At 35.3% G+C, this 12,791-nt stretch overlaps 1 protein-coding gene across 11 annotated transcripts in view; it reads right to left on the bottom strand.

Annotated features, from left to right (window-relative positions):
- Positions 1 to 12,791, bottom strand: part of VPS13B (vacuolar protein sorting 13 homolog B) — a 1,048,068-nt gene that overhangs the window by 196,936 nt on the left and 838,341 nt on the right. For all 11 annotated transcript variants that reach the window (XM_072606881.1, XM_072606871.1, XM_072606867.1 and 8 more), the window contains 3 exons: positions 3,612 to 3,814; positions 690 to 897; positions 193 to 377 (listed from right to left, as the gene is read on the bottom strand). In XM_072606881.1, coding sequence (XP_072462982.1) covers positions 193 to 377; positions 690 to 897; positions 3,612 to 3,814 — 596 coding nt within the window. The remainder of the gene's footprint in view (positions 1 to 192; positions 378 to 689; positions 898 to 3,611; positions 3,815 to 12,791) is intronic.

Below are 12,791 nucleotides of genomic sequence, written 5' to 3' on the forward strand. Positions count from 1 at the left end.
CCTGTTTATGACATAGCAAAGCAAGAAATAAAGCCTCTTGAAAGAAAAGTCAAGTATTGTATATTTGGAATAATAATATTACTCTTAAAATAACCTTTTAAAAAAACCCATCCTTTTTCTATTACCATAATGAAAATATTGACTGGGTTTGATCCCACTAAATTTGTATTTTGTGTATCTATCAGTACCTACCTGCAGAACATCCCCAAGGTCAGCTGTACTAATGTCAGGATCTTCTGTGGTATTGAAAGGAACAGGGGTTATTCGAACAAGGGTAAGCACTCTAGGTTCTGGATATCTCCATAACATCATGCCTGGACTGTCCTCGGTTTCATTATAAAACACAACTTCATAGACACCAGGCAGTTTTAAGGACTCTGTCAAAAGAAAATAAGCTCTAATTAGTTCTATCTTTTTAAAGGGGTACATGCTGGTTTATTAGATGAAAAACAACTTAGAAGGATAAAGGAGCAATTTGATCAATTTTATATGATTTCAGACCAAATAAATCAAGAAATTCTTCCTTCCTGAAAAATTAATGGTGATGTACTATTTTAGTACTGGAAATATAGGTAACACACTTCTGAAATGATGTTTTGTATGTATCTGATTCATTTTGCATAAAAAAAAAAATACAACCAGCAATTATCTAGCAACCCCAAAGGATAGTATAAGTTACATTTTCTTACCAGCATCCTGTATGTACTGAAATAGGCCTGTTCTCAGGTCATCAGAACTTTGTTCAGCTTTAAAGGTCTGGTTCTTTTCAATAGGACATGGCATTTGTAGTACTTGATCAGGAATTGGTGTCTCTGATTTGCCCTCATTGTTTAGGTATCCATAAAGTAGTTCATGTAGAAGAGCTAAACAATTCAAATGTTCTTGACCCCAAAAGACCTTTAAAAGCATATGATAAAAGTTAGAAACTAAAAAAATATTTAAGAAAAGTTATATAAAATAATAGGACAAGAGCTTTAAATTCTATTCAGTCTTAACTAGTAGTCAAGTTACATAGAATTTCTGAGAATTGGGGTATAGGATAGAATGTTTTAAGCTCAAGATATATACACAAATGATAATAATAATCATGCCTATTTCCTATGTTCAATGAAGTCCTAAAATGTTCAAATCAATGATGAAGTTACAAAAGTGTGATGTTATTCAAAAATAGGACTTCTTAAACTTTTCCTACTAGTGACCCTCTCAGCACTTCTTAAACTGTGGGGCATGACCCCAAATAGGGCTGTAACCCATAGTTTAAGAAGCACTGTAAGAGAGGTAGCATGTTGTGGCAGACTGGGTATTGAACTAGGAAGTCAGGAAGACCTAGGTACAAATCTCACCATCTACCCAGCTAGCAAGCCAAGTCATCTAAAAAAAAAAAAGGGGGATAGATTTGGGCTTTAATGTTCCTACAAGCTCCTATAATCTTCTGGTTTGAGCTGTATGAGGGCAGGGACCTTTAGTGTTTTACCTAAACTGTGTTATTTTCCACAGCTCTTAGCACAGAGTTCTATATAATAGCAGAAACTAAAGAAATGCTTGGCTGAATAAATGAACGTACTTGGAGAAATGTTTATTTGAATTAACTAAGAAGAAAGAGAACACCTATTAAGGTAAAACAGAAGGCAAGGAAGATCCTAACTTTAAAAGTCCTATTGAATAACCTTCCTATTTTTTAGGAGTTTAAATAAAGACAATATGAGTGTAGTTTTCTTCACTTTCAAGCATAGAGGAGGGAGAAGTGCTACAAATAAATCCAAAGTGAAAACAAAGACTTCAACTCTTAGTAAGAATGGGCCCTGCTGTTGGATTTTAAAAGCCCCAAGCAAGTTGAAATCAATTCAACACAACTTTAATGAGCACCTCTTATGAAGGTGCTGTGCTAGGTGCTGACACCATAGTACACAGGCTACAAGAAGTCTGCGGAGTTTCAGAACAAAGGGCTTTTGGTATTTCCTATGAAGAAGAAATGTAAATCTACTCCCTAGAGGAAAAAGAATATTTGTCCACATAAAATCATATAAGGTTAGAGTTCAAAAGGACCTTAGAGGGTATCTGGTCCAATCCCCTCAGTTTTACAAAAGATGGAAGAAGAAACATGAGCAATGACAAGAGGTTTACTTCACAGGATTAGGGATTTCATCTTAATAAATTATTTGCAAATATATTGTGAAATACAAATGATATACTAGGGTCAATACTAAAGGAAAGATCAAAAGAATACACAGAATTGACTAAGAATATGACTCACAGTAGTTGGCAATAGTTAGTGAATCGGCCTCAAAGCCAGGAAGATCTAAGTTCAAGTCCTGTCATTCATTCTGGCTTTGTGGCCCTTGGTAAGGGTCTTTAAGCGCTCAGTGCTCTGGGTGACCTGAATATAAATTGTAGAGAACGTTCCCCCACTGCATTAGTGGGGGAAGTTTTCACACCTGGGAGTTCCCTATACCAGTGAAATCATGGTTCTGATCCCTATCCCATAGGGTTCTACACATCTTTGACAAAAGTGGGTGGCTTTCCAAACAAGCTGTGTGCCTAATTCATTTGGACAAAGCATAAGGAAGCAGCAAGAAGCAAAAGGAAGGAGAGATGTGGCATTAGGTCACTTTTCGTCTCTTTCTTCTGATTTTTATTGTAAGAGAAAAAACAGAGACAGGTGAAGGGTCAAGTTGGGGAAGAGAATAGGATGCGGAGACAGCCAATGAAATGTTAAAGTGCTGTTTTTTCCTTGCTGTTGTTCCTAAGAGGAGACCTTGTCCTGGGATGAAGTTGTTGCATCTACTTAGAAGAGCAGTGATATAGAAATAGTTGTACTCTTGGGCAACCAACAGAAAAATGACATAGATTACAACTAAATGTGTAGGGATTTCTCTCAGTCGTTGGCCAACAAAAATTCTCAAAGCCTCAGGGAGTATTAAAGAGACAATCTATATGCCTTAAAGTAGGATTTTATAATTTAAAAAAAAATTTGTATCATTAAATAGCTGTGAAAATGCACACTGAACTTGGGAGTTTCTGAGTCTTTAAAAATTACTGTTAAAAAATAGAAAATTTTACATAACTTTTATATTTATACATTTTATTGTATGTTTAATGTATATATCATATATACATACATATATATATATATATATATATATATATATATATATATATATATATATATATATATATATATAATGTATATTTCAATTTCTGGGTTTGGGTTCACTTTTACATATCCCAAAGAGCTGCCCAATTTCTCCTCACAAAAGATTACACCAACACATATGTCAAATGTCTTTACATTTTTCTTACTGTGGAATGATTTGTACATGTGCTAAAGAGCTGAATGTGACATTATAAGTGTTAATAATCCCTTTTTAAGGTACCTAGCTATACTTGCTAATGTGAAAGTCTTATTTTGGTTATTATTAGTTATTAATGGTAACTGTGCTTAGGATAAGTTGATAACCAAGGAATCATTTAAAATAATGGGAGAGTAATCAGATAATCCTTTTCCCCATTAAACCAAAGTTTAAAAAATTAACAGCAGTTAAAAAAAAACAACTAAAAACATTAATTAAGAAGTTACTGAAATAGGAGAACTCTGGACAACTCTCACAGACCTGTATCAGCCCTCCTCTTAAATCAAGGAATACTTTTGGAATGGACTGTTCTGGGCCAGGATTACCACTGTGTTTACACCATTTAGCTTCCAGACTGGCAGTGCCACAGCAGGGCCCTATTAGGACTCGACTTTTTTCTCTGAGGCTTGTTTTCAGGAGAAAGTCATTTATGTTGAGTAGCAATGATGATCCAAGAATTACACCTGCAAAGTAAGAAAAAGCCACATGCATGCTAGATTAATTTTGCCCTTGGTACAGAAAGTGTGTCTGATAAAGGAATAGATTCTTTTTCAAAGGTCTTTATCCCATTGCTTTCTTCATAATGTATTCTTTTTCGGCTAGCCTTCCAACATACTTTGATGGAATTTATATAGAATCCTAGTTATGAAGCAGGTATACTTCTTGCACATGCCTAACAAAGTACTATTTGTCAAAACGTTATGACTTTTTCCATGTGTGATCATTTTAAGGTTTATAAGTACAGACAAGTTTTTCAAATGACTGTGAAGAATACGAGCAGCGGTTTCATTAGACAATTATTACTCTGATAGGAAACAGAAATTTTCTGAAATTTCTTTTTTGCTTTAGTTCAGTTTTCACCATACTAGGGTATGGTACATCGCCTTGTTAGGGCCCAGTGTTCTTCAGTGAACATTTATGTTAAAATTCTACCATTTGAAACAATCAAAATAAATCAAAATTTGTAACATATGTTTTCTAGAAATTTCAGTTTAATACAAACTTCACACATCATAACCACTTGGAGTTTACAAAGCCTTAAAAACAGATAGTGGCAGGTTGGATTTACAGGAGAAGCGATCTGCTGTAGTTCAAAGTAAACATACTCAGGGAAGGAATACACTTAAAAATATAAGCTCTCTTTTGAACTTAAACTTAGGAGTGCAGATCAAAACCATTTCCTAAAACCACTGGTGCTCTTTAAGATATTTAGATGCGAAGTGGAGAGGGGGAGGGCAAGTTTTTTTCCTTCTATGGAGTTCATATTCCGAATTGTCACTGTGAATATTGAATTTCACCAGACTGAGCTTGTAATGCCTATGGCTTATTTTTCTAATGAAATTTGAGCCTCACAAAAGATGAAAGATTAAAAAACACCTAAGGCCCACAGCATACAGATGGTTCATGGTACTTACTACTTTGAGTTTTCTAACTTGTGGTGGAATTTTATCCTGTATATGTTGAATATTCTTCAATAATGAAAAAAAAAACAAGGGGGAGATATTAAAAAAACAGGTTAGGATGAACAATTTTCTCTTCTGTTATGATGACAAAGAGGCAATGTGACATAGTGCAATGAACTTCAGACTGGAGTCTAGAGAGCCTACGTTCAAATTCTACCTCTAACATAGTATAGAAATTAGCCTCTCAGTGTCTGTTCTATAAAATGAGGATAATAATATCTACAGTACCTACCGTTTAGGGAAAGAGTAAGAATTAAATGAGATCATATACGTAAAGCAGTTTGAACTCAAAAGCTCTATGTAATTTAGGTATATATCAACTTGACTCATCAAATTATATCAATTATATTTCCATTTTCCTCTTTATAGTTTTTTTCATTCATTAAGGTTATTGCATGTTTTCTCATTCAGGCAAAAAGAAAAAAGAAAAAATAAGTGGAAAAGAAGGAAAATGGTAAGTAGAACAAAGAACAGAAGAATCAGAACTTGCCTAGGAAATGGATCACATAGTTTGAAAATTCTGGTAGAGTATCTGCAATAGTTCCCTGATTGGCTAAAATTAATTTTCTTTAAATGTACGATGAATTAAACTCAAAAAATAGGCTCTAAGGGAATTTGAAAAGGATATAGTGAATTTGTTATTCTCTTCCAGAAATCCTGAATTAATACACTCCCACAAATGTGTACTAATGGCTTCCCTGACTATGCATTGTACCACAGCCTCAATGAGAAAGACACAAATATCAGGAGTAAAGTGATAGAAGCAGTTTTAACTAGTGCTACTTTCTCTTTTAGCTGTTGATATCTAGTATATCTGTATAATTACAAGCTGAAAAAAGACATCCAGAGAGAACTAGAGTGACAGGTATATGTTGTGAGTTCAAAATTTTCTGTAGGAACACATATCTGAGACTACAATGAAAGTTAACGGGAAGACATGGATTGATTTATAGATGTGTGCTTTACAGCTGTCAGTTATATTCTATAAAGTGAAGTACATACAGGCCAGCACATCTGGTCCATGTTCTATGCATGTCTACAGAGGTACACTTGAATTCTAAAACCACAAAATACACAATTCTCAACAATATCCTAGAGTTAAATGTATAATGCACTTAATTTGTACATATAGAATGGATTAACATATTATTAAAACAAGAAAACAATGATGACATTTTTTAAACCAACTAATCAAAAATGGCCTTGCATACAGTCCTAAATTAGGGGAGCTGGAGCCTAAAGGTCAACTATATATGCATCTGTTGTCCAGGGACTAGTGTAGCCAAGTTTGGAGAAGTCCTTCTCTGAAGCGATGCCTTTTTTCTTTAGCCACAACTCCTGAAAGAGTCTATTAAAAAAGAACAGAGTCTGCGATCTGCATCATTGGAGGGGGCACTCACATTGTTAAAAATCAAGTACTTATTTAGCAGACAATTTCTTAAGTCCTATGGTGGCAGGATCCTAATTGATTGTCTGTTCCTCCCTGTCGACAGTGGTTATTGCAAACTCTCCTTTCTCTCCCGAAACCTATGTCATCATCTCCCTAATCCCTCACACTTGAGAACCTCCACTCATATTTTACTAAGAAAAAAAGAGGCCACTCACTGTGAGTTTCCTCTTTTTCTTTTCTCTTCATGTCAAAACCCTCTGACATCATCTCCCTTCTCTCATCCGTTAATCCAGTCTCTGATGAAGAGGTGGCCCTTCTGGCTGAAGCCAGACTTTAACATTCACCCTGGATTCTATCACATCCATATTCTCCAGTAGAATGCCTCCATTTCATCCTTATTCTCATTAACCTTCAACCTCTTTTTATCCAATGATTCCTTCTTTTCTGCCTATAGGTTTGCCTGTATCTCACCCATCCTTAAATACACCCTACCTAAAGCTTACCATACACTCTCCTTCCTTTCTCAAATGAATTCCTTGGAAAACCTATTTATACTTGGTAGACACTCTCCTTTTACTCTCATCTAAACTTCTTGAAATCTGCCTTCTGACCTCATCATTCAATGGAAACTGCTCACTCCAATGTTTTCAATGCTCTCTTAACAGACATATCTAATGATCTTTTCTTAATTCTTACCCTTCTTGACTTCTTTTCAGTAGCTGACACTGTGGCCAATATTGCCTGCCTACTCTTCTCTCTCTGGGTTTTCAGGACTGTTCTTTCTTAGTTCTTCTACCTGTTTGTATACTATTCAGTCTGTTTTGCTGGATCTTGATTCACATTTTGCCTAACTGTGAGTATCCTTTCAGGCTCTGTCCAAGGTTCTCTTCTCTTTTCTCTCTTTACTCTCATTTGGAGATTTCAACAACTCCTATAGGTTCAATTATGATTTCTATGCAGATGACTCCCAGATCTATTTATCCAACCCTCGCTACTCTCTCCTGAGCTCTAGTTCAGCACCACCAATGATTCATCATTGGACACTGTGAACTGGATGTCCAACAGGCATTTCAAACTCAACATGTCCAAAACAGAAATCACTATCTTTTCTCCTAAACTCACTCCTTTTTAAAACTTCCCTTTTACTGTCAAGGGCACCACCTTCTTCAGGTCACCCTGCTTCTCAATCTCTCACTCTCACCTCATATTTCTAAAGAGATGCTGAAATTCGTCATTTCTATCTTCACATTTCTCATGTAATTGCCCATTTTTCCACTCACACAGCCACCACCCTAATTCAGGTCTTAATTACTTTTCACTTGGACTATTTCTATAGCCCTCTAATTGGATTCCCTACTTCTCTCTTCTAATGTATCTTTTACCCAGCTGTCAAAGTGATTTTCTTAAGGTACTGTAAGGTTAATGAGATTTATGTTAATGAAAGATCTTCCCTGCCCCATGGGTCTCAGATTAAGGGAGGCCTGTTTTGCAGGAAGGCCCACAGTTTTTGTTAATTGTTAATGAGGCCCTGGGTCAGGAGGATTATGCCCTCCAGCTCTGAAAAATGTATATATACTCTGAGGTGAGTTTTTGCTTTCCGGGCTTCTTTGGCGGAAGGTTTGTGTACCAGATGAGACTCTAGGAAGCCACATCACTGCTGCTGCTGCCCCTCCCCCTCAGCTTTGAAAATCCAGGTGTTGGTGCTTCTCTCTCTGGTGACTATGTATGTATGTATGGTCAGACAGTTGGATCTGTCTGTTGATCTGTGATATTGCTGATATTGCTTATGGTCGCCTAAATACCACTCTCTTTACAATAACTACACATTTACCTGGGTAGCTAGGTGGTGCAGTGGATTGACCACCAGTGCAGGAGTCCGGAGGACCTGAGTTCAAATCTCACCTCAGACACTTGACAGTCACTACCTGTGTGACCTTGGACAAGTCACTTAACCCCAACTACCTCATCTTGGGTCATCTCTAGTCATCCTGATGAATATCTGGTCACTGGAATCAGATGGCTCTGGAGGAGAAGTGAGGCTGGTGACCTGTATAGTCCTCCCTCACTCAAAACAAAGTCAAGTGCAAGTCATGTCATTACTTCTCTGATGGTACAGTCTTCGGTAACAAAGGACGAACACACATATTTACTTGCAAGTCAAGATTTAAACAACATATTCAGCTCATTCAACCATGACTGCTTCATCACATCAACCTGATGGATCCAAGTTTCAGTTGTATACTGAAACTCTGAGGGCCCATACCAACTCTGAGAAGATAAACTGCAGATGAAAGGCTATTTGTGTCAGAAGTATCCACACTGGAAAATCCCTGTACTGATGAAATTACAGATCCAGACTTAAACCTCAACCAAACTCTAAAAAACGACATCATCATCACCATCACCATTACCCATATTCCATATTTCTATCACAATAAATGTAAAAATAATGAAAATATGAAAATCATCCTTAAGACTCATGCTGGATTTATTAATATTTTCTTTCTCTTGAGAAGCTGAACTATGAAAATAGTTTTCTTTTTCCATTAGGAAACATTCTGAATAGATTTTTTGGAATGAAGCAAATCTCCTTATGTACATCAGCATACAATCAAATACAGGACTTCATGGAATATTGGGAGCTCATCCAATTAGCGTGCCTGGGAATGTTAGGATAAGTATCCTCCCCATCTCCCCAGTAGAATATAAGCCCCTTTAATGCTTCATTTTTGGTTTAGCATTCCCAGTGCTTTGCTATACAGTAAGCATTTAATAAATTTTTAATGAATTTCAAAATTAAAACACTTTTAGTATTTAAGAGCTCCTGGCAAAAACTGCCTATGTAGTAAAATTAAGACACAAATTCTTCTTAGATGATATAGTACTATTATTCAAGGCAGAATATTTCTCAAGTAAGGATAATAAAAAGCTGACCTCTCTAATACAGCTGGCCTTGGGAAAGAGCACAAAGAAATATACTGGAAAAAAAATTTTGCACAAAAAGGTCTAACTGCAGGATTTTCAGTCACTTTGTGGAATTATAAAACATGAATACATAGTAGGAAGTTGTTTTTCTGATTACCTTATGGGTCATCTCAACTGTTCAAACAACTCATTCCCCTTCACTTCTTCCCACCCACACATGCTTTTTTAGCAGATATTTTCATTAACTTTCTTAAAAATCTGTAACAGAATTTGGAATCCAGGTTTCACAAAGTAATGATCAAATTATACCTGTTGTAGCAACATATGCAATCTATTTTCTAAATCAATGAGTGTGATAAACAAATACTCTTGCTCTGTTTGAATTATTTCTGCATATTAACATGCTTTTCATTGAGTGCAACAATTTAGTTTGAGAACAAATAGTTTCATGACTTTTAAAATACTCCTTCAGGAGACTAATAAATGCGAACCACTTGTTTTGGACAATGTTTACAAAATGGTGCCAGTCCAACGTTGTTAGGTTCAACTTAGAATCTTAGTGACGCTCCTATTCTCTGCATGCTGACTGAACAAAAAGCCATTTTGATCAAGCTTCTGTATATCATTAGAAAGATTATACAATGATGACATGTGCTAGCAAGGCACATCCAGGTACTTTTTTTATGCAGCTGGAAGTAATCTAAGATTACTAGAAAATCTTCAAGGATGTGTTAGATACTATCCAGAAGTTAATTTGCATAAGGGCTAAATATCAGAATGCCTCAAAAAGTAGAGCTATATATCTCATGAAGAAATAGCATACTTTAAAATATATATACACACATATATACATATATATGTACATATATACGTGTATATATATATATATATAGTTCAAGTCTGTTCAACTGAAGCATGCAAGAATGAAATTTTAATACCCTAACTTGAAACAGAGAGAATTTATTGTTTTTAGGATTAGAATTGGCAGGGCAGTCCAGGCCGTACAAAGGCCAGGAAGCAGAAAATTTCTTTCCTTCCTGTCCATCATCACAACTGACACTAATATGACAGAATTTGATTCTAATACATGCAACAACAACCAAAACAGTTGGGGGCTTCCAGAATACTAAGTCTATCAGAGAATCATATAATCACATGGAAAGACCTCCAGAAATCTTTCCCCTTAGAGCTCTTGTAACACTTTGTTGTTGTTGTTCATTTGTTTCAGTTGTGCATGATTCTTTGTGGCTCCATTTGGGGTTTTCTTGGCAAAGATACTGCAGTACTTGCCCATTTCCTCACTTTATAGATGAGGAAACTGAGGCAAACGTGTCATTTAGTGTCTGAGGCCACTAAGCTACCAAAAACTTTAATTATGTCTTTTTTCAAAAATATATCAAATGCCATATGCTCTCAAGAGTTATTTATGTATATATGCCTTATGAAGTCAGGTCCACGGCTTTATTTACTTTTGTATCTCCTTCAGATATCTGGTTGACATGGAGTCAGCAAATTTTCATCAAGAACATGTCAGACTAAACAAATTTCCTTTTTTATCGACAGTTACTAAGCTGGTGAGTGTAACAATATAACTATAAATTGTCTGAATTTTAACTAAGTGGTTAAATAAAATTTCATATGCTAATTCTTACAAAAAATTAAGAAACATTAGTTAAACCAGAAGCTTTCAAACTTTTTGGTCTCAAGATTCCTTTACACTGTTAAAAATTATTGAGGATCTCAAAGAGTTTTTGTTTATGTGGGCTATATCTACTGATATTTGCTACAGTAAAAATTAATATGGATAAATATTTTAAATGTTGATCCATTCATGTGAAATAACATGGCCATTATATGTTAACGTAACATTTTAAACAAAATAACTTTATTTTTCAAAACAACAAAAAATTAAAGAGAATAGTGACATTTTATACATTTGAAAATATCTTTAATGTCTAGCCTAAAAGAAGACAGCTGGATTCTGATTTCTGATTCTTTGATTTGATATATTATTTTGATTGAAATATGTGAAGAAAATCTGCCCCCCCCAGATATGTAGTTGGAAAAGGGAGTATTTTAATAGCCTTTTCAGATAATTGTGTATATTCTTCTTAGATATAACAATATTTAACAAGTGGTAGTTTCTTAAAGGTTAGTTGTGAAGAGGAATATGAAATCATAACAATGAACTTTCATACTCCATTACATTACAAACTATTGGTCTAAAACTTTAAGTGGATGTTTTACCTATGGATAATTTTGTGACATCATGAATTGGTCATCTGGAAAACAATGGTTCACTGAGCTATGTAAATGTTCCAAATGTTGACATATTTCATTATACAATATAAAAAAAAATACACCTGGTCATATCAACACTGATCTCACAATAAAGTCTTTAAGTATTGGGGAGCTGCCAAACTCACTGAGGCAGATAAAAGTTTTCCAAAATTGCAATTTTTGCTCTGAAAGTTTCAATATTATAACTGGCAACAAATACTGTCAGTTGTTTTCCTTGAAGTGACAGGCTTACTTCATTCATTTTTAATATCTGCCAAATATGCAGGGTTGGATAACCATAGTTTGTCTCTTATAATATCAAGTAAAAATGGTGTTCCATGAAAAAAATGAACTGTTCAGCTTGTCACTCAGTCACACCCTGGCATCTCCTAGAGACAACGATCAGATAGGGTGAGCAGCTGAAGTGCTTTAGGTATACTTCCCATCTTGTACCACGAAATATTAAAAATATGTATACTAGACTGTCAAGATTTAATAAACAGTGCTTCATCAAGGATACTCTTAACTGGAACTGGTGTTTTAAAGAAACACTTTTTAGAGAAATTTATGACCAGCAAGAGATAGAGAACACTATGAAGTACAAAATGGATAATTTTGATTACATTAAACTGAAAAGTTTTTGCACAAACCCAATGCAACCAAGATTAGGATGGAAGCAGAAAACTGAGAAAGAATTTCTGCAACTAGTATCTGTGATAAAGGTCTCATTTCTAAAATATATAGAGAACTGAGCCAAATGTACAAGAATACAAGTCATTCCCCAGTTGATTAATTGTCAAAGGATATTAACAGGGAATTTTCAGAGGAAGAAATTAAAGTTATCTATAATCATGAAAAAATGCTCTAAATCACTATTGATTAGAGAGATGCAAATCAAAACAACTGAGGTACCACATCAAACCTATCAGATTGGCTAACATGACAAAACAGGAAGATGATAAATGTTGGAAAAGATGTGGGAGAGTTAGAATACTAATTTATTGTTGGTGGAGCTGCGAGCTGATCCAATCATTCTGGAGAGCAATTTGGAACTATGCTCAAAGGGCTACAAAAAATGTGCAAACCCTTTGACCCAACAATATCGCTTCTGGGACTCTATCCCAAAGAGACTGTCAAAATGCGAAAGGGTCCCACATGTACAAAAATATTTAAAGCAGCTCTCTTTGTGGTGGACAAAAACTGGAAATGAAGAGGATGCCCATCAATTGGGGAATGACTGAACAAGTTGTGGTATATGAATGAAGAGTGGAATACTGTAGTGCTATGAGAAACAATGAACAGGAAGACTTCAGAAAGACTTACATGAACTGAGTGAAAGGAGCAAAGTCAGGAGAACTTGGTACATAGCAACAACCATTTTTC

Source organism: Notamacropus eugenii, chromosome 4, assembly GCF_028372415.1.
Source record: "Notamacropus eugenii isolate mMacEug1 chromosome 4, mMacEug1.pri_v2, whole genome shotgun sequence".
Classification (NCBI taxonomy): domain Eukaryota; kingdom Metazoa; phylum Chordata; class Mammalia; order Diprotodontia; family Macropodidae; genus Notamacropus; species Notamacropus eugenii.